The sequence below is a fragment of the Carassius gibelio genome, chromosome B11 (assembly GCF_023724105.1).
Source record: "Carassius gibelio isolate Cgi1373 ecotype wild population from Czech Republic chromosome B11, carGib1.2-hapl.c, whole genome shotgun sequence".
NCBI classification, from domain to species: Eukaryota; Metazoa; Chordata; class Actinopteri; order Cypriniformes; family Cyprinidae; genus Carassius; species Carassius gibelio.
In genome coordinates, this window is record NC_068406.1 from 21,779,403 (window position 1) to 21,801,941 (window position 22,539).

The 22,539-nt window shown below is 38.1% G+C and overlaps 2 protein-coding genes and 1 long non-coding RNA gene across 4 annotated transcripts; 1 reads left to right on the top strand and 2 right to left on the bottom strand.

The window, feature by feature from the left end:
• Positions 1-1,920: 1,920 nt before the first annotated feature.
• LOC127968193 (uncharacterized) lies at positions 1,921-9,289 on the top strand. The gene is made up of 3 exons (XR_008155921.1): positions 1,921-2,351; positions 6,739-8,668; positions 8,786-9,289. It is a non-coding gene; the product is annotated as an uncharacterized LOC127968193 (long non-coding RNA).
• A 358-nt stretch (positions 9,290-9,647) lies between these two features.
• LOC127968192 (arrestin domain-containing protein 2) lies at positions 9,648-17,068 on the bottom strand. Of its 2 annotated transcripts, none has more exons than XM_052569202.1 (7): positions 16,663-17,068; positions 13,020-13,089; positions 12,767-12,914; positions 12,333-12,692; positions 12,090-12,252; positions 11,844-11,998; positions 9,648-10,763 (listed from the first exon to the last, which is right to left on the bottom strand). In XM_052569202.1, exons 1-7 carry the CDS (start codon positions 16,919-16,921, stop codon positions 10,710-10,712), a joined length of 1,209 nt encoding a protein of 402 aa, XP_052425162.1. In that variant the 5' UTR covers positions 16,922-17,068; the 3' UTR covers positions 9,648-10,709. The 2 variants fall into 2 exon arrangements, with proteins under 2 accessions (XP_052425162.1, XP_052425161.1); XM_052569201.1 differs by lacking the exon at positions 16,663-17,068 and adding an exon at positions 13,876-14,342.
• A 1,086-nt stretch (positions 17,069-18,154) lies between these two features.
• Positions 18,155-22,205, bottom strand: LOC127967717 (uncharacterized). The gene is made up of 8 exons (XM_052568356.1): positions 21,557-22,205; positions 21,107-21,213; positions 20,930-21,030; positions 20,709-20,833; positions 19,913-20,025; positions 19,664-19,841; positions 18,886-18,968; positions 18,155-18,591 (listed from the first exon to the last, which is right to left on the bottom strand). Exons 1-8 carry the CDS (start codon positions 22,044-22,046, stop codon positions 18,565-18,567), a joined length of 1,224 nt encoding a protein of 407 aa, XP_052424316.1. The 5' UTR covers positions 22,047-22,205; the 3' UTR covers positions 18,155-18,564.
• Positions 22,206-22,539: the final 334 nt, after the last annotated feature.

The following is a 22,539-nucleotide window of genomic DNA, read 5'->3' on the forward strand; positions in this document are numbered from 1 at the left end:
GAACAACCACACAGCGCTAGTCCGGATGTCTCATGTCACACAGTGATCTCTGTGTGCTAGGCCAGCTGTGCCCTTTCCTGCCCTCTTGGCTTCTCCCCTTGTTTTGCGTTAAAGGTGACCCATAATTCCCATGAGTTTTGGCCCTGCTTGGGTTGTTCCTCCAGAAGATGTCAGCTGTGAGAATACACTAACCCGCAGCAGAACGACCTGATGAGCCTCTACTGCTGTTAGTCAGCCAAATGTTAAGTCAATGCACACAAACAAACAACAGCATGACTGCAACATTTTGGTAGCAGCTAGAATTCGGGAGAAATCTGTTTGAGATTATGCTTTACTGTAAGATTTGACCCTCTGTTCCCTGCTTCTGATGCTTAGGTTTGTAAAGTAAAGTCACAATAGGGCTTTTATACCACTCAGATTCTTGGCTTTCTTTTGTTTGGCAGCAACTCCGTGCTTTTTTTCCCTGTAGTTTGGCACCAGTGACCTCTCTCCACCTGCTCCGTACTCTAAACCAGCCAGTCAGGTTGGTCTGGTTATAAAAGCCAAAGATAAGGACTCTGTGGGACTCACAGTCTCACAACTAATTGTCTCTTCTCTCCTATGCAGGAGCCAAAAATTGTTGATCAGTTGTGGTGAAAAAGCACTTAAAATACATAGATAGACAACTCATCAGTCAACATTTACTCACTAGCATGTTGCTCCAAACCAGTACATTTTTTTCACAAGGAAGACATTTTGAAGAACATTGTTTAACATTGTTTTTGTCCATACAATGAAATTCAATATGGTCCAAAAACAACCCTGGAAAGAAAGTCATATATTAGTGAAAGGGTAGGTTTGTATTAGCAAAATTATAATATTTTAAACATTTTAAATTCAAAACGTCAAGCCAGAGAAGCGTTAAATCAAACATGGACCCATGAAGCTGTGAAGAACTTTAGCAGAAAGCAATGTTTTATACTTTACAAAAGTTTGAATGCATAATCTTTTCCTCTCACACATATACATACAGCATGGTGCAACACGACGCGGCGCGGTGTCAGTGTCTATTTCATGCACACAATAAAAAACTACAGGTAAACATGGGGACGCTAGTGCTGGATGAACATTGTTTTTTGGCTCTTTAAGAAGTGGTGACAGATTCCTGTAGTGAACCCATTATCTCTAAATCTTTACTACTAGTCACAGCATGAATTAAGGCTGTCTACACTCGGGATATGTTTACATGGCAATGATGTTAGTCAAAAACGTAAAAGTCTTTTTCCCTTGCGTTTTTAAAAAGGTTCACGTATACACGAAAATGTCCGCTGTACTATGTATGCCAGGCCAGCAGTAGCCGCTGTCACCTTGTTAGTAAACAGTACTTGTAAGAAATTGACAATTATGGATATGATGCGTCTCCATTGTTGGTTGTAATTTTGGTGAAGTAAATCCACACTTTGCTGAAGAAGCTTTAGCAAACTCTTGAGCAGCAACAACAGTACCATGTACTCTGTCATCGTTGTATATGTTTGTTCGCGCTTGCCTTTAAAATTGACACGTACTGTGCATGTCTACATACCTAACACGTACTGCGCGTGCGCATGATATCAACGCTGTCAGAGATTTCCGTATTGGGTGTTTACACGGAAACGATAACTGTGGCGTTTTCAAAAACTTGCACTTTGAAACCCTTTTCAAAAATATAAGTTTTTAGTCCCAAAAACTCTGGTGTTGTGTAAACGAACAGGCAAAACACATACAAAGTTTACTTTTTTTGGCTGAAAATGTGTAAACGACATCACTGATTATAATGGTTTGCCGTATTGTATTGCACCACTTGCATCTGGTATGACAGTCAAAACACGTCTTCAGAAAATAGCTAATAAAACATCGCTGATTCAGACCTACAACACTATTTTGGCCCAAACCTACTATTATTTAATTAATGTCATACCAAAATATGACAAATAGGTGCCGTTTAAATGGTGGCAACAAAATACAAAGTGCAAATTAGGTTAATGCATTATAGGGAAACTCCGGAGATTTTGAGGTGTGTCACCAGATGATGCAAGTGGTGTAAAATCGGATTAATTTATATTTTCTAAATGCGGAAAACCCCATAACCCTCACAACAATCCACAGGAGCAGGTTTGTGTGAGACTGAAGGGAATCACAACATCATGAATGTTTGGAAGCGAGATTAAGAATTTAAGATGCAAAACTACAGTTGTTTTGTTGAACTGTATGTTTTCAGTCAGGATTGGAAATTCTTGTGCATTTACCTTTAGATCGGCCCCACAGCTTCTGCTATCATCTGCACGGACGGAACGTAGCCCTTGTTTTTTTGTAAGATGAGACCCTCTTACAAGGTAAGGAGACCATCAAAACATTCCTTCATCTCAAAAACATGACGATTTCCTTCACAGGTGACAAAGATCCATGTCTCACAAGGAAGTACATGAACAAAACCATTGAGATCTATGTGAGGTACTGGATTTCTGAATGTCACATTTGATGGCAGCAGGAAATCCACACCAAGGCTGTGTTTTCAAACTTCTGTTACTCAGGACTATTAGGACTTTCATGGAAATGTAAGTTTGCTCTGAGAAAGATCAGCTATGGTGAATTTACTCTAGTTGATGGTTTGTCACAGATGTTTCTTGTAAAATTCTACATTATAACAAATTAGGCAACTTTTAATGTGCAGTAATGGTACATAATCTCAATATTTTATTGATCCTAATGTATAGCTGAACAATTACTAAGCCAGTGATAGCATGAGTTCAACTGTCATATTCGTAAACAACAGAAACATTAGTGAGACCTCACTCAGAGCAGGACATGACAGAAATCATGTCTTCAGCCATAGCTAGAGATGTTCTTGATTATTATGTACCCATCCTGTTCGGCTGCCCTGCTCACGCTTTGTGTAACATTGTTTTGTTCAGGGCTGGCTGTAAGTGAAGAAGGTGTAGTCTTGTTTTGCCAAACGCTCTCTAGTAGTTAAAGATGCAGGCATCTGACCTACATAGACGGCCAAACAGAGGTCTGTAAAATCTCATTGTATGGCCAGGACAGGGGTGATAACTTGTTTACAAAGCACTCTGAAAAGAGAGTAAGTGTGTTCAATGCTCAAAACTACTTGCAAGAGTTTCAAAGAAAAGAAGCTTATGCTTTAATGTTTTAATTTAAAAACAGGCACTTTTTTTATTCATGCTTTCTCATGTTGTAAATATGCCCTACACCAAACCCAACCCTAAACCTGCCCGATAGTGTTACCAAATGCAAAACTGATATAAAAACACATTTGTTGAGCCATCTGAACTTCCTTATATGCAGATTTGAACTGTCAAACCGTAGTTACATGGAGCTCCTCACCTCTCAAGTACGTCTCTGTACTCTCCTACTGAACAAACCATAGCATATTAACAAATCTTTGGCCATTTTGTTCCACCAGCATGTTGTGGCAATCACATTTGGGAGGGAAATGCCAGAATTATATACAGTTTTTGGAAACTGAAGACAAGCTAAATGAACCAGTGAACTGGTTGTAAGAGAATAAAGAGCCATATCCAGTATCAGGAAATATGTGTGGCTCTACAGGACAAGTCTGTCATTAGCTTAGAAGAACAGACATAGTGAACATGTCATCCTGATATCCTAATCCCTTCAATATCAGGTTCAGTGGAGTTTTACGTGGCCTTTTGTAGTAATTTCCTCATCCACTGCAGCCGTACTGAACAGTAAGTACTTTAAAACAGAATACACAACAAATGTTGTATTCAGTGTGCTGCTCATTAACTGACTGTCAGGCAAAGCCGTCAGTGCCAGGGAATTATTTAACGGCTAAAAGGTCACCGAGTTTAAAGTCGCTTCCAGAATATACACTGACCTACAATACACTCTCTGTCTGTTTTCTGTCTTTCTATCCATCAATCTTACAGTCCTGGCCATCTTTTTTTTTCCAGTTTCTCTGTCTTCATTTCTTTCTTCCTTATCAAATCTGCAGTCTTGTCAACACTTTAAATCTTATTGACAGTCACCACATGAGTGTTTATGTCTGGTTGTTCCCCTCTGTACTGGTTGTTTACTTGTACATAAAGTGTGACGTCAGTAAGGCAGTGAGCTCTGCTTGTCTCCTGAGAAAAGAAAACCTCATTATTCCCAAACCTCCCTGTTTATCTAGCGGCGCTCTTATCGTGCTCCTGCCGAGTGGGAGTCTGCCTTTTGGTTTAGTGTGCATCACACCCTTCCAATTATAACCCAAATTGTTCTCTTTTCTCACAGTATCATTGTTTTGAGTGGGGCTTTGTGGATAATGATGACTGTTTGGAAAGTTTAAATAGGGAAGAGCTGACCAGAAACAAGTCTTACTGATGTCAGTATGCACATGATTCATTCGAGACTTCACAGTTCAGCATTTTGGAAACAAAATGACCACGTGAAAGCTCTGAAGAAGCAACTGTTTTTAACCGAAGGTGTTCACTGTTCGTTGTCCTCAACACCCTTTCAGGATTACAACCATGTGTGGAAATGGCAACTCCTCCTAATGGACAAAGGTGGAACAGCATATGGCATCTAATTTGTGCTCTTAAAGGGACAGTCACCCAAACACTTCGCCTGCATGTCGTTTGTATGACCTTTTTCTGTGGAACTTAAAAGTTTTTTAAATAACAGCTTTTGTCCTTACAGTAAAAGTCAATGGGGTCCAAAACAACTTGAGAGTCAGTAAACCACAGAGTTGGTATTTTTGAGTGAACTATCCCTTTAAGGTTTTATACCATAGATTACATAGATATGTTTTATGTATTATAGAGTGTAATTGGTCACAGTTACAACCTGAAGACACTTTTCTAAAGCATGAGAGCCAATGGGCAGTGCATACATCTCTAACAGATGTTTAAACAAATATTACAGTAGTTCTGTGATCATTTACACATTTACATGGTTCCCATTTACTCCAATAGAAACCTCCATGATAGTTTTTCTGTGACTGTCCAAAGTAAGTAAAAAACTATTGAGAGATTGATTATGTTGGTCAAAAGAGAGAAAGATGTCAATTTGTTTTATTAAAAACTCCAAAACCGCTGTTTTAACTTTTTTTTTTTTTTTTTTTTTTTTGAATGACAAGGTAAAAAAAAAAAAAAAAAAGTGTATAAATGTACATTAAATGTGACCCTGACCCATAAAACCAGTCTTAAGTCACTGGGGTATATATGCAGCAATAGACAAAAATACATTCAATGGGTCAAAATTCAAAATTTTTCTTTTATGCCAAAAATCATTAGGATATTAAGTAAAGATCATGTTCCATGAAGATATTTTGTACATTTTCTCGATTTTCTCAATATTAGGATTTTTTTTGCACCCTCAGATTCCAGATTTGTTTTTAAAAGTTGTATCTCAGCCAGATATTCCCTTACGAAAAATAACCATGGTTTTATTATAGTAAAACTGTAGTAACCCATGGTTTTTTGTCATATTGACTGCCATTTGTATAACCACAGATTTACAAATACCATGGTTAAACTATGGTTAATAAAGCAAAACCATGGTTAATTTGTGGTTACCATGGTTTAACTATAGTAACCATGGTTTTTTGGTTTTATTTCTAGTAAAACCATCGTTAATTTTCGTAAGGGTTGTCCTATCCTAACAAACCATAATCAAACCATACATCAATGGAATTATTGATAAATGTCAATTTTGAAAAAAATGACCATTACGACTGGTTTTGTGGTCCAGGGTCACAAATAAAAAAGAATATATGTATATATCATTAATTTTCAAGTTTATATATTTTAAGATTCATGATTAGCAATGCTCACATTCATAGAAGTTTCGAACCACATGCGAACCAAACTTCAAGTACTCTGGAATACTGCCTATAATGATCTACCAAAGTGAAACAGCGGTTGTTTCTTAGAGGACTGTGGTTTGCAGAAGTTTGACCGTGACTTTTGTGAGAAAAGAGAGAGAGAATCTTGGAGTCTTGGAGAACGTCCTGTTCTTCTAGTAAGGCAATTGTGCAATTGCACTGCAAAAACGGCAGACACATATTTTGTTTATGCTCTCTCAATGCACCATAGAAAGATATGTACGAAACTTTCTTTTCACCCAAGGTAAATACATTCCTTCTCAGCCCCTCCTTACATTCTTCACAATATTTACCATAGCTTCACAGCTCTGAGACCTGGACACGAGCCAGGAGCAGAGGAGGAACAAGTGGCCACGTGCTGTGCAGCCTTATGGGGAAGTAACATATATGTGCTTTTGACGCATTTAACATTTCTGTCATATGCATGCAGGAATATATCAACAACACTTTTCTAAATTCCTGACCTTTGCCCCTTTTATTGATTCCTGTTTGTGCCAAAACCCAAGTGCAGAACGTTGCATGCAAATAGTGCATTTAACATTGTTTTTATCCCTAATGAACAGTGAATTTGATCCTGATAAAACAAATGTTTTGGCTCGCGACTGATTGCCTCCTAGTACCACATCAGAGGGAAAAATCTGACTTAATCTATTTGGCAATGAGTTAATGCTTTTGATTCAGCATAATTTTCGGGAAACGGACAAAGCTCAGTGCTGTCCAACGAGAACAAAGCAAACAGGCAGCTGGAAATGCAATAACAACTCAGCATTCAGAAGACCCCAGATCCTCCAAATGTGTTGCAAACCAAAACAAGTGCATTTTATGTCATACACAGGCATAGAAAAAAGGTCAAGAAATGTGTTGTTTTTCATCTACAGAATGCGAATGAAGGGATATTTTTGGACATTCCTGGGCTGTAAGAGTGGCCTCTTGATCTGCCGCTAAAGTTTCCTTGGTTTCCATGAAGTCCCCAGGCTTCGTAGCAAGCTGATCTGTCCGTGTGAAGTCAACAGGGGTCTCACACACCCAGATGCACACACCCTTGAACGTCATGTCTCCATGTTAGGAAGCCTCTCTAACACAGACGCAAATATCACTGCTGCTTTGTTTGTGAAATGTAATGTAGTGACTTCTTTTCATTTCCAGTGTTTTCTTTTGTTCTGTACAGGAATATTTGCCATTTAGGAGATAATTCACTTGCAAAACGAATCTTTCAGGCAGCTTTCAGGTAGAAATTGCCGTTCCCAGAGAAATGGAGTGTCGTTATACCCGTTAAAATGGATTGTACTTTTATTCCAAACACATGGTTTTCAGATCTGTTTCATGAGATTGGCCAACTCTCTTTTTGCTTTAAAACTTGTTAAACTTCTAAACCTCTAATCTGAGTCTCCGAGTTTTTTTTCTGTAGATATCTTTTGTCGAATTTCTATGTAATCCAGTCACACATCAGCAGTGTTGGGAAGGTTATTCTGAAAATGTAACAGGATGCAGACTACAAGTTTATTAAAAATATTTCAATGACTTTACTTTGAAGTAATGGAACTGATTAAATTTGATTACTTTTTGAATACTTTTCCAAATTAATGTTTTCAACTGTTAATCATTTTCAAACATTTAAACCAGGAGGGTTCACCTTAACTCCACCCTAAACTCAAGATTATAATCATTGTATTTTAAAACAAAGCCACCACAAAATCAGATTTTAGCACCTGTTTTTACTTTGAGATCATTCTGATTTTGGATTTTTTTTATTTCCAGCACTGAGAACCATTTTTATCTCTTGCCATGGTGGCAACTCTCATACAGCTTGTAGCCTACAGCTTTCAGAGGCAATGTGGAAAGATTTAATTGGCAGATGTGGTGCACTGCAAATCAGAATAGCATTGCTTTACTAAATGGCCTTTACAGATTTTCCCAACTGCTTACACACAATCTTTACTTGTCACACAATTTCTGAAACCGGACACACAAACACCAGAACCGCACACCAAATCAGTGAAACCAGACACTAATTCTCTGCCTTTGACTCAGTTTTCCATTTAATAAAGCACTTTTTGCATAACACAAGACACAATTCTCTATATAACACACAAAAAAATGTAACAGGAGTTGGTATAAAGGCAAAAGTGTTTACAAATGTTTGCTTCTGAGTTGTGTTTGTGATATTCAGATTGCAGCACGTCATTTTGCAAGAGATGTGAGGCATTTTACATTTTGTGTAGGTCCCTATTATACAAGCTATTCCAGATGTCTTCACAATCTATCAATATTTAATATCTTACCTACCTCTGAAATGACTTTTCTCTTAGGCTGACGTCAGCACTACCTGTTGTTTTAACTCCGCCCATCAAACAACCTCTGTTAAATATGAGTTATGAGAAAAATAAATAAGAAGAAGAAAAACAGGTAGCGCCTAAATTTCCATCATCTTCTTGGTTGACCCATTTAAAAAAAAAAATCCTGAAGAAAGAAAAAAAAAGAGGTTAAAGTAGGAGGTGAATCAATGAAACACTACACAAACAAACACACACAGGTGTACCTACACAACACTGTCTGTTGTAAAATAGGCTCAGACAGGCTCATGTGCTTTTGTTAGCCATGCGCTCAAAGGTCTTTAAATTATCATAAAAGGAAAACTAAAAAGAAACCTTTGTGACGTGCCTCTGTTGATTGTGCAGGTTCTTAATGATTGATAAGTGATTGTACTGTGAGTCACACACAAAATCACCATGTGCTATGTTTCCATTATCAGATGTTCCTGATATAGTGCCATGTTTAACAAACTCCTCATGTCTTCCGATACAAAAGGTGTGTTAATGGCAATCAAAAGAATACAGTTTCACAATACTGTATTTATAGACAATTGCCCTTCAGCAAATACTGTCCTTTCATGAGTGCATGTTTTGTTTGTCTGTGTCATTTCAGGCAAAACCGCTGCATAAGAGTATATTTGTTTAAAACAGAGCCTTCAGTAGCATCGATCTAAAACATATGAAAGCATGAGAGAGTTCCTTAACACTGCGTGACGGTAAACATGTGACGGCGACTTGACGTGCAAGAGAATGGGAACTCTAGTTACCAAAGAGTCATCATTTACTGAGTTCTTGTTCCTGTTTCACTTGTTCATGTATACAGTGATAAAATAATAAAAACCCTGCAGGATGTTCTCGTGAAAGTTTATAACATGACCTTAAACTTGCTGGTGCAAGATTGTATGTGATGCATAATGATTCAAATGAAATAGAACTGATGTTATATTTACATGCATTATTTCTTAATGACAGTTATGATGACGGGTTATATCAAAAATCATGATTCAATACATTATCTAACTTTGTTCCCATAGAAGTTCTTTTTCTCATGAGGTTGAAATTTGAATAACATGAGTTTTCTATAGAACTGATGGGATTCTAAAAGAATGGAAGCAATGCAGAAAACAGAAAGGAGGAAAAGGACACTCTGTGCCTCAGGCTTCATTTCTGTTATATATATATATAGTAAAAGCACAACCCCCAGGACTCTTTTGACATTCTCGTGGATGGAAAACAAAGATTTTACAGTAAATGCAACTGTATATGAGTTAGGAACTCTTGTGGCACTTTACAAGTAAAGTATTCCCAACTTTTGTTGTTCTAAAATAAGTTGAAGCAAATATGTTGCGCAACCGTTTTTCTTTTGCATTACTGTAACCTTATGAATAACTGTATAAATAATTAAATATGCTATTATGAATAAAAAGTGTTTTTTTTCCCCAAAATCATTTGAAATAAAACACCATATTCAAATGTATCATTTTTCCTTTTTATTTACTTAAAATCGATTAACAAAAAATATTCTTGTCACAAATTTCAACAACAAAAATACAATCATTATGTTTAAACCTGAAGGTACACTTTCTCATAACCTGGAAATGAAGCGAGTCTGTGGTATTTTTGGAATGTGTGTGTAAGGACACTTCAGGGAGTCGCAACATTAGGAAAACTTAACATGACACAATCCCTGTAAGTCATTCATCGTTTCATCTAAATCAACTAAAAAAGGCACCTTGGGTACACATGGCTCTGTCCTTCGTAAAGCTAACCTTCAAGGGCTCCTTGAGACCTGCGTGACCACAAGTCACAGTAAAAACAATGAAGAAAAACAACAGTTTTGCTCAAAAGTTATCTGTGGTTTACATTCAGCGAGACATTAAGAGCTTCCAGGTCTCAGGCTCCAGATGAAACTTATACCAACATAACATCAACTCCAAGAGGGGGGGAAAAGGATTTTTCTACTTCCAGGATTTGCAATTCCCCCCTTAAAGCTCTAGTTTTCCCCTTTTGAATAGAATCACCCATTCACATGAATGTTAAACCAATCTCTTTGGCTAACACCGACACCGAAAGATGCGCATATGATGACAGTTTCATCACATGCATGCGAACATCTATGGTGGCAGACTGCAGCTGGTTAAAAGGGACTCGGCCCTCATTCACAGCAAAATAAGGCACTATGGGTAGCATCTCTTAATGGCTTCTCACCCATAATTCTCTAGTGATCATACCAGATTTCCCTGATTCTACAAACAATGGTTTGAGGCACAGACCAGAGTCTGATCGCTCTTTGGGACACAAACGTGGGCAGAACCTTTGTTCGGCCTGGTACTGAATGTGCTCTTTGTTTGATGAAAGCACTCGTCCTCGCCTAGTCCAGACATCTCCTCCTCTCTCTTTGCCCCGCTGCTGGAAGCACAGATGCGAACGGCTCGAAACGAGGATCAAGTGCCAATCTCAGTCTCAGAGAGACGTCCAGGAGAATTAAATCTCAGCTTTTGTTACAAACATCAGGTGATGCTCAGCTGACAGAGAGTTCAACAGGTCATGCAGCGAGGACGCATGGTGAGGGGCTGAGGGTTTGGGTCCACCTGAGAAGAGAAACGACACAAAAAAAAGATCAGAACACTTTCCAAAGTGATGCTTTTCAAAAGTACCAGACTCCTTTATCAGTGATTTGCAGAGAGCAGGGAAAGAATCAGCTGTTTATGAGCAGGATTAAACTCTTCCTTGTCTTTTGTTATTGATGTCAAAGTCTGCACATCTCAGTATTTCGATGGAAATTCATCAGCACCTTTACAGTCGCAAGCCAAATTGGGAAGATGCCAATTTTGTGCAACTGTGTATTTGTAAAATCAGAATAGATTTTAATGTTTGAAGACCGTTTATAAATAAAAGTAAAAAATAAAAATTCTTAGTTAAAGATGCTTTATGTTATAAGAAAAAGTCGCAAGTGCGACGCTAAAATCACATTGTACTATTGGGAGATACAAACCGGGTTTAACAGACAGGGCTTAGACTAAACCAGGATTAAGCCATAGTTCAGTTAGGACATTCAAGTATTTTTTTATAAATGTGCTTTAAAAAAAAAAAAAAAATTACATTCAGCTCAGAATTACATTTTAGTCTGGGACTAGGCTTAAGCCCGGTCTGTGAAACCTGGGGGAAAGTCTCAAATAACAATTATGATATATATATAACCTGCAGTTATAGATAAGAAAGTCATAAGGCATATAAAGTCACAAAGTAAAAAGTGACGATGTGAGGAAAGAAAAGTGTTTACGCTGAGATAGAAACTTTAGTGTGTTTTTCTGCCTTCTCGGATTTAAAAATCTATGATGCATATAATTGGTAGATATAAAGTTGCAAATTCAAGAGGCCGTAATTATGATATATAACCTGCAATTATTAAAAGTACATCATAAAAACTTTTTATTTTATTTTACTTCTGAAGTAAAAATCTAGGTTTCGGGATTGCATATAACACATTATACTATATTACATATTTAACGCATATAATACAACATACATATTTATTTTTTGTACTCTGGGGTGAAACAGGCTTTTAAACGGTTTCGTTTTTTGTTCCTTAAACATGTAAAAATGTAAAAAAAATTGGCCCTGACTGACAAAACGGGTTGAAAACCTCTGTCTAATACACGTCTGCTCACCTCGCTGTACACCGGAGGCGGGCGTAATCTGAACTCCTGCACGTAGGCCATGAGGGAGCGCTGCAGCACGCCGCTGAGATCTTCCTCAGGCTGGACTGCTGTGGAGCTCTGGACCGCTTCCTCATCTGACACAACAGCGCTGTAATCTGGAGGAGCTGTGGTTCAAAAACAAACCAGACTCAAAGTGAGCGACACATATTACAGTGCGACAATGCTTTCAGGCTGATGAAAGAGAACGAAACGTACGCTCAGGCTGCTCAGGGATGGCCATGCGAAGCCACTCCATGTTCACGCTGTACTGGCTGCTCACGCTAGACGTACGACTGCCGAATGGATGCAAAGGGATGGTGCCCATAACCAAAGGAAGCTCCAGGGAAAGTTTGGACGTCCCAGGAACATCAACACACACCTAGGAAAACACAAAGTGATGTTTAATAAGATCTTTCTATCAGCTTCAGTAGTTTAAGAGCTCAAAGTTTTCAAACTCACCCTGAGCATGTATTCCACTTTAATGATGCGACACTGCTGGATGGAGGGCCCGACTGGAGGGATTTTGATGGCGCGGCCGTGCCACGTGTCTCTATGGCGTGCACCAACTATGTCCCCGCACAACGTGGCCACCACGGCCCTCTTCTGCTTCATGGTTCCCCTCGCGATGAAGGTCTGTGTCTGGGTGATGTAAGCTCTCGGCACCACGGAGCGAGACGTGGAGTTATCGAATTCAGCGAAGACTGGAATCACTTCACCCGGCGTGTAGCCCTTACGGTCGATCTTTGCGGTGATCGACACCTGCCCGCAGTTGCGGTACCAAATGCGAGCCATCTTCTCTTTGGTTCCAGCTTGAGGCGCCTGAAGGTAAAAACTCTGATTTAGCATGCACAGAAACCAAAAATAACAAAGCAACAGCCATTCTGAGCTCCTACCAGCAAACTTGGTGTGTTGATGTCAATGGGCTCGATAACCGTGAACTCTTTCTTGATCTTCTTGACGGTGGCCCATGGGCGATGCAGCTTAACCTTCACCCAGTACCGAATGCTGCCGTGCTTGCCCTCAAAAGATGTCACTAGAGTTCTGACAGACAAAACACATGCATAAACTCTCATATCCTTGCAGAACTTTCCAAATGAAGCTCAGTGATAACATTATTATGAGACTAATAAATCAAGCGGCGCTTACTCCTCTGGCAGCTGGAAACTGAAAGGGTACTCGTGTCTCCCAGCAGACAGAACGGTCAGCTCACCGTTATCTGGAGGAGAGGAAACATTATTGCACCAATGAATCATAAACACACAAGGATAAGGGCAGTAATGTCAGAATAGCATGATGATATAACACTAAACATAACATCAACTGCTGATGTCACGAAGGAATATTTTTGTCAAGTTCATTCAAAACCTTTTGGTTAAGATTTTGTTAGTTGTCAAGTGCATAAAGTAAAACTTGTCTCTCATTAAGCCCCATCCTCTTGAATAATAATAACTGACTTAGCAGCTATAAAAAAATATAACGCACCTTAATAGTGATTTACACATTATGATGTAAAGGTACTGCTTCGCTCAAACACATAAAAACGTAAAATTTCTGACTAATTTGAGTCTTTAGTAACTAAAAACTGCTGTTTACAACAAGAATGGAGCGATTTCCGGGGAGTGAGTCAATCATCAATGATTCCTTGGAGTAAAATATGTTCAATTGATTGCTTGATTCAACTAAAAAAAACAAATCTGATCGCGATTCGTTATCGAGTATGTTCTTTTGAATCAATGATCAACATAATTTGAACACACAAAGCATAGGAGTAGACATTTTGATGCTTTTTTTAACTACAATTAATTTTCACTTTCATGATGTTTCTTTTTAAAAATCACGTGAGAAAGCAAGTCTGGTTTAGAACGACAAGAGGGAGAAAAATGACAGAAAAGTTGTTTTTATTTTTGGGGTGAAAGAACTCTTTTAAGAGTCGACTCGATCAGCTTGACTGAAAGGCGAAAACAAGTTTGAACATCTTCCAGTCTGGCAGAGAGGGACTGACCTGCCTGCAGCAGAACTTCTCTCCGGTTCAGGTACTCCACTTCATCGCTGTAGTTCTGCGTGTAAGCGGTGCTCGAGCCTGCGCTGCGAGACTCGGTCCAGTGCACTTGAGCGAAACCTTCTGCATGCAACTTCAGCGACTGCACTTTAGTCTCCCCCGAGAGCTCGAGCACAACCTTCCCTGAGACCACATCTCCGCTGCTGAACACCGGAACAGAGTCCAGCTCCGGAGAATCAAACACTATGTCGATCTTTTTCAGCTTGTCGAAAATCATCTTTGCTGTTTCCCAGATGCAGCCCTTGAAGTATGTCTAAGTCAAACAAAGAGCGCGAGCGTGCATTCAAGTGCAAGCTACTCTTCCGTCAGGTTCAAAACAAAACTGAAGCTGTGCATGTTCCCCGAAGGGCCTTTAAACTCGTGTGGGCGGTCTTACTGATTTTATCATAGACCTAATGCAGGAATCGCTGCCTGCTCATAAACATCTTAACTGGGCGTGGATGGAGAGATGGAGAGAGAGAGAGAGAGAGAGAGATCGGATGATTGATGCTTACAGGTTCTTAGACAAAAACAAACTGACTGAGCATGCCCAAAGGAGAGGAACCTCCCAGTGAAGAAATTCATCAAAACAAGAACGGGTTCGTTCCGTGTTATTTTTCTGAAAGATGCGCGTATGTGAGAAACACTTTTGCACAATAAATAAGTTAAACAAACACTTGAAGCCATTTCAGTCGCACTGCAGAAAGCGTATGAACTGCCAAAAATATTAAGGTGGTCAAACAAAAAATGCAAAAGCACTTTTCTCGTACTTTTATGAGCAAAACAACTTGTTTCTTTGTTAGCAGCGAAGTAAAGTTGACGCAACGCCCTCTGCGCTGGATTCGCTTCTTTAGTTTAACATTGTTAGTGCGCTTCGTTCTCCCTCTAGTGGTTTACATCTGAAATTACAACGTGAGGCCTGTCACGTATGTGCTGCTAAAGTCACAAGCTGTTTATGTAGATAATGATAAGAAAGCCTGGTCATGCGATTTCTTAAACTGACACTGTGGTATGTAGACACGCACCAAAACTGTGTATCGCTCTGTTTTGACACAAGAACCAACTATAATTGACCGAGACTTAAAAAAAGCCAAATATTGGCCAGGCCAAGCCTTCAAAGATGAACCAATGTCAGCCAGTGTCTGGAATGCTTATTAGCAATCATATTCTTTAAATGATTCTTTATTTTCAGTTGTGATATCTGAAATAATATTGACTGTGATGATGCTGAAGAAAGAGAAGTCTGTTTGCATTTTGATAACTTGAAAAAAAAAGTTTGTCAAAAGTATTGTGTTATATTATGTATCTACCATATATTGTTGTATAATTGTTAGATATTGTTGAGAGGATCAAGAGCTCTAAGCATGGGGCAAAAATTTGAAGGTATATACAGATTGAAACAGGCATTTGATGCATTTAAACCAGCTACTTTGCATGTTAGATAATAGTTTACCAGACAAGCTTATATAAAATCTCAAACAACTAAACAGTATTGGGGCATCATATTGAACTGCATTCACAGAAACTACCAATTACTGCTGCAAAGTAATCAAATCAACTAGTAGGACATAACATCTAACACTATTACATTATATTGTGTTTCTAGAGCAGTAAAACACAACCTGATAACCTGTCAATCAGTACTTCCTATTCACATCAACCTAAACGTGCCTTTATTTCATTTTAATGACAAAAAGCTTAGCTTTTATCACCTTGGCCAGAAGCATTTGGCTTGTGAAGTGCATTTGCTCATGTGTATTTCACCTAATCAGATGAATGATTAACCAGATCACACCTTTGCTCAGCATTATAGCTCCTGTGCCAGCTGTCAAAGGTCAGGAAGAAGAAGACAGTCACACTGCATGATCACTCTTAAAGGGACAGTTCACCATTTTCTTGTGGTTTACTCTCCCTCATGTTGTTCCAAATCTGCATGACTTTCTTTCTACTTCATTTTTTTATATTCATAATGAATGGTGACTGAAGATGTGACGCTTTGAAAAAGGTATAAATATTACTGTAAAATAGTCCTAACAAGCTAAATAAACCTTCAGGAGCCATATATGATATGATAGTAAGGAATGTTTTGCACATCATTACTGATAATATTGATATCTGCCCTAACTCACTGAGGAATGAGGATTCCTAAATACATGAAAACTAGTGATATGTCTGTTGTTTACGATCAGTTAGTGAATGAAAAGTCTAAATTTTAACGATGCATTAACAATTCAGACTGATACAACTATAAAAATAAAATAAAAAGGCTTACAAACCAAAAGTTTTTGTATTTTACAGATTCAGCGAGTTTAGAATATTCTACCCTCAAGACTTTGATTAGTATATCTTTGGTTACTTTTTATTGTAAGTTCATGGAAAAGACCAGTTTGGATATTCTTCAAAATTTCTCTTAATACAACAGCAAAAATATATTGTCAATATATAGTTTAAATAAATTTTAAAAAATGATTAATGTCTAGTAGGCTGTTATTTCCCCAACATTTGTATTATTTAGCCTAAATGCCACTGTAAAATGGGAAATGTATTTGTTTTGCCTCTGAAATCCATTGATTTTGAAATATAATTTGGTATATGAAGGTTGAAACTATTTAGCATATATTTAAATCATATTTGGGTCAGAAATCACACACACATTGCTCTATGGGGAAATAAACTCAAACAGTTTCTTATTTTTTTGAGTGAGCCATCGCATTTAATATCTAACCAGTTGATAAATCCGTTCAAACCCACCTCGGATAAGGTGTCGTCTCTTCCTGAAGTAAGTGATCTTGGATGTGTAGTCGTTATAGACGGTGTTCACTCCGACCCTGCGGTTTTCCAGCCAGTGGGCTGCAGCTACCCCGCGTCCCAGGACTCGCAGGGCTCGAACCTTGATTTCCCGGTTGAGCTCCAGGATCACCACGCCAGAGATCATCTCTCCACTGCTGTACACAGCATCCTCCGGACCGTCCAGCTCAAGAGAAAAGAGTTTGACGCTCTGGAAAGCCATAACTGTGATGCCCAAAATATGGAGTTCAAGTCATATGAATAATCCTCTGGTGCATCACGATTAAACGCTATTTTAACTCCCTTATACCAGGTGCTAGCACAGCGCTCGATAAAAACGTCATTAAACCTTATTAAGATACAGAGGTGGCATTATAACAAGGTCAAATAAAATACGAACACAACTTTCACTTTTAAAACCCACGAACTGCAGTCTGCGTGCAGGAATAAAGTAACAACACCAGCGTAAAAGTTAAATGTATACTGTCTGTTGATTAGAGAACGCCCACTTTCGTCTGTGCACCAATAGGAAGCAGGACATGCCCTTTTAAACTGTAGCCACGCCCATTTTCTGGTGTCAATATGCCTAACGGGACGTTTCTTGCATTTTTTAAGCTATGGGAAAGCAATAGCCTAGTGTTACAATGATGTAATGTAACATTTTCTGTTGTATTTCTGCCGGGATAAAGTGGTAAATAAAATAAATAAATATCTATATTTTTTTTTACTAGAAACATGCAAAGTAGAAACACTTTTGAAGATGTTATCACAATTTTAGACCCCACCATACACATTAACAGCTTGATAATAACACTATTCCTACTTCAGTGAACTTGCAAATGCAATAAAATGTAACATGAGTCAAATCATAGGGAAAAAGCCCATTTATATTTCACTAAAATGACATATTGAATTTGTGTATGCATGAACATCAAACAGCTGAAGTTCAAGGTTGCAACTTAGATGTTGTGTTTGTTTTGAGTGTGAGAAAGCAAGATTCGAGTTAGGGGTGGCACCATTACCTCGACAGATGGTCTGATAACACACAGGCTCTGGTTAAATACGGTGCAGGCACAAGATCATCACTTCCCCACACAAACAGACCTGCATGGAAGCTCTTCACTGGCAGACGGCAGCACGTTTAACCTCTGGCACTGGCCTATAATATTTGGCACGTGTTGGTCTAAATGCCTGTATGTGTTGTGTGGAATCAGTTAGTCGCCTTCTGACACACTCCTTGTAGGCTAGTCATTACCACGGTGAGCTCCAGATCACCACTTAACCTTGAAGTTCCCCACACACACTTTTGATCTGTATATAAGTCGTGTTGTGTTGTCATAACACGCCTAAAAGTCTGTTTTATGTTGATAAGAATTTTGACACTTTATGGAGGTAATGACGTTGTGTGCCAAATTCTGCTCTTCCAACATGACATGAATTTGAAAGGACACAATGCTTTGAAACATGCACGCTTTTTAATAAAGTCAAAAACAAAAAAGGTCTGCACTCTAAACAAATGTATGTGTCCTTTTAAGCCAGTTTATGCATAAATGTGTGTCATTAAACGTCATCAACAATATCAAATCCATCATAACAGTCATTGTCCGTGTTGGTTATTATTGTATGCTAGAGTTTAGTTGGATTTCGGAGTTGAATTGAATATGCATGAACAATACACTAAAGGAGGCTTTCCGCCAGAAAATGACATTTGTTTAGAATAGAGACGTTTTCCGTGATTCAGACATTTTCAACTCAAAACGGCATATTGCTGATGTGCTGAAGAAGTGGCTTTTCCAGGGATGCCTTGCAGTAGGGTTTGGGAACAAATGCTTTGTTGTGGGTTGTCCTGAAGTCATGTTCGCTGTGTCAGGGCCTGATATGGTTTTCTTTAACCTTGAAAGAGATAAGTGTAAGGTCAAGATATGAGCTCTTAAACTCAAATAATTAGTCATTGAACAACTATTATACTTAAAATGGGAGAAGTGTTGATATATATATGTGGTAACATCAGGCTAAATCACTTTTAAGTAAACTACTTGCCCACTATTTATCACTTGGTTTCAAGCAAACTCTGGCGCCACCAGCCAAGGCCCAGCTCACAGACCAATGTCTATGTACTTCCTCGAGGACTGGAGAATAAATGGGAAACCAGGGAGCTAGGGTTTATCTGCTGTGAATGTGGTTTACCTGCTGAAGCTGGCTTGGGCTCATTTTCTGTCTTCTAGAGTTCAGAGGAGCAAAATCCTTTTGCATGGTTGTGAGCATCCGATCTGGTTCCAAAAAACAGAAGAAAAAAAAGAAACAAGATCAGAGAAATATTTGATTTGAATAGATATTACAGAGAACATTTAAAAAATAAATATACAATGATATTTAAAATTTTATATAATTAATGTTAACATTTATTTTATTTAGAATATAATATTTATATATTTATAAATGTAAACATTTATATTATTTTGGAACATATTTTATTATTTTTATGAATTGTATTTAATGTTTTTCTGTCCCGTAACTAGAGTTATTATAGTTAACTAAGACAAAATAAAAATAAAAATATATATATATATATATATATATATATATACACAGACATATTTAAAAACAACTTAACTAATAAAAATGACAAATAAATTAAAGTACTAAAACTATCAGAAAATATCAACAAAATCTAATTAAAATATTATAAATATAATATAATATTATAATTTTCTAAAACTGTAATCTCAATGATACAAAAATGCTTTGCATGCAGTACCATTTAAATTACATTTTCCAGTAAACAGAAATGTATTATGACTTCACCAACCTGACAATATTCAAAAGTAATTTTATGGTTCAGATCAAGCAGAAATAGTGCTTTAAAAGTAACAGCCTAAGCCTAACACTCTAAGGGTGTAATGTGAAGTAATGTGGGCAGGTCGTTTGAGGTGACTTTTCATTGTGAAAGTACAGCTCAAGGTACCTTGCTCACACAGAACATGGCTAGGCGAGTAGATCGGAGGTTTGGGATGGACCGCCTCTTTTGATGGGAGCTGCTCCTGTGCTGTTGTGTCATCTAGATCAGGCCTCCCGAGTTTAACATTGCTCAAAGTCCTGATCCCGGCTCCGTCCACATGCACTGAGAACTGGGAGCGCTTTATCTGAAAGGCAAACATCTCAGTTAGGACACTGTCTAGATCTTCAACTCAGAATAAGTTGCAACAGGCCACACCTTCGGGAAAAAGCACTGGTTTGTTGTTGACAGTCTGTCCTTGTTGTCCATCAGTATCTTTCCTTTGAACACAGAGCTGAGAGTCGGGCATCTGCGCTCTAGGTGAATAGAGCCTGGAAATACCAAACATGTGTCATAATTTGTTAATTTTCTTATTGTGTGATAAATATAAAGCAGAAGCTGAAGGCAGGTTTGAGTTAAAAGTGAGGATTTCAAGGTCAGGAATATTAACATGGCTGCGCTTTGACCATTAACATTCACTAAAAGCCCAGTAAACAGATAAAACCGACTTTCTTTAATTGAGAACAGAGTTCAACTTTGCATTGAATATAAGAGAATTAAATAGTTCAGAATTAATGTCATGATTTCAAGCATTAGAAAGCAGAATAAAAAATAAATCGTATTAAATGTATTAAAATGTTACATTTAATTAATATATTAAAGTTAACACTTTCACATATTTAGAGTTTAAAACAAATTACATTCTCATCAGTGTTATTTTAGTGTCAATGAAATACTATTAATCAGTTTTAAATTTCTGCTTTCGTGATAATTTTAGTATTTTTTTGTTGTTGTCATTTTTAGATGTTTTGGGGATTTTTTTGTGTTACAATGAGAGTATATAATTATATTTTTTTTTTCCATTTTAGTTATTTTAGTTTATCGAGTTAAACTAAATAAAATTTGAATGGTTTTAATTTTAGTTTCAATTTCAGTTGACCATAATAAACCTGTCCCATGTTCTGCATTAAAAAACAAAAAGTAGGCCTACACAGCATACAATTAATGTACATACCTCCTTTGTACGCATGAAAATCTTCAAATAAGGCTGTTGTCCATTTGTGGTCAGGAACTTCCCGAAGGTTGATGGGCCGACATTTACTTATCTTAGGAAGCAGACATTCTTTGAATTCAGCAGCACTGTTGACAAATAAAAAATAAAAAATCTGATCTAGAACTTTCTGGTGTGGTGCAATATACAAATGTTTAAGTTTTTGTGTTTATGCTGCATCATACCCGTGGCCATCCGATTGTCTGAATGAGGAAGAATACATTGTTAGCTTGTCCGTTGTCTTTTCATGATCTCCCATCGCCACAGATGAACACTGAATTTGTTGCTAAAATAAAAAAGACAAAACAAATGTTATCAAACTGCAACTTTATTGAAAACACTGCCAAATAATATAAATGTACCTTCTCTGTGGACTGAGGAGGACGAGGAGACCATCTGTACTGGAACTGCTCATGATAACTGGAACGGAATCTGTCCCTTCTGTCCATGATTAGACTTGATCCGACACCTGATTGATAAGAATAACGCATCTAATATCAACTCGAAATGCCAATAGACTGTGTGTGTGTGTGTGTGTGTGTGTGTGTGTGTATGTGCGCTCTTGTTTTTGTGACATATAAGGACACAACTTTGTATAATGACATGGGTATGACACAGGTATTACAAGGAGAGGGTGACTTATGAGGACATAACCCATGTCCCCATTTTTCAAAACGCTTATAAATCATGAGTTTTTTTGTTTTTTTTTGAGAAAGTAAAAATGCACAAAGTTTCCTGTGAGGGTTAGGGTTAGGTGAAGACTTTTCACAAAAACAAACGTGAGTGTGTGTGTGTCTGTGTACAGTACTGACCTGTTTTAGCCGACTGCTTTTCTCTGAGGGTCCGGGACACTTTATGTTTGATGTAGGAAGCTCTATAAGTGGGCTCAGGATATTTGTCCTCAGAGAGGCTTGTCATGACTGCATTCAGGGGACGAATGATTTTGGCGGCACACATCGGTAGGGGCTTTAGCTCATCAGACTGAGTGGTCTTAAAGTCTCCACAGCTGTCTTCTGAATGCAGTTTAAAGTTGGTTTTCAGCATCGTGAGGTGGGTCAGTGTTGGCTGCGTGACAGCAGCTGCTGGATGTGGCGGGAAGGACAGCGCTGTCTCCGTCTGGTGCTTTACTCCGAGGTAATTCTGGTCTCTGTGCTGGAAGTCTGGTGAGACCGGCTGAAGGATAATGTCTCGTTTCGGCGCGACTGTGGTGTCTGCTAATTTAAAGTGGCTTTTGTTAGTTGTCGTATACATGTCGTGCGCTCCATCCACAAATGGCAAATTTGAGATTCTGGAGCGAAGCATCTTCGTATCTTCGTGAGCAGATGATAAACAGAAACAATGTGCGCTTAAAGTGGCAAGAAACTTCGAATCCGTCTTCTCGAAACAAACAGGGCATTTAAAAAGTAAAAAGAACAAAAGGAACGTTACGTGTATGATGTCATAATGAGGCTGGTGACGTGCGCATGGCTACCATTCCACCACTATCGTTTGAATTTATAAAATATGGCAAGTAGTAATACATGCTGTTTTTATTTATTTATTTATTTGTACATAAAATAATTAGCAGTATTTAGCTTACCTTGTTTTATCAGTAAAACATTGTTTAGTTGATTGTTTTTGTCCTACCCAGGTGGTAGGCCTAAACTAATTAAGAAAGATGTGTGTGTCCCCAGAATATTACTAATACATTTAGTCCTTTTGGGGACATTTCAGGAAACACAACAGGTCAAGAATGACGTTTTTTTTATTTTATTATTATTATTAAGTTTTGTGGGAGGGGTATGTACCCTAGTTG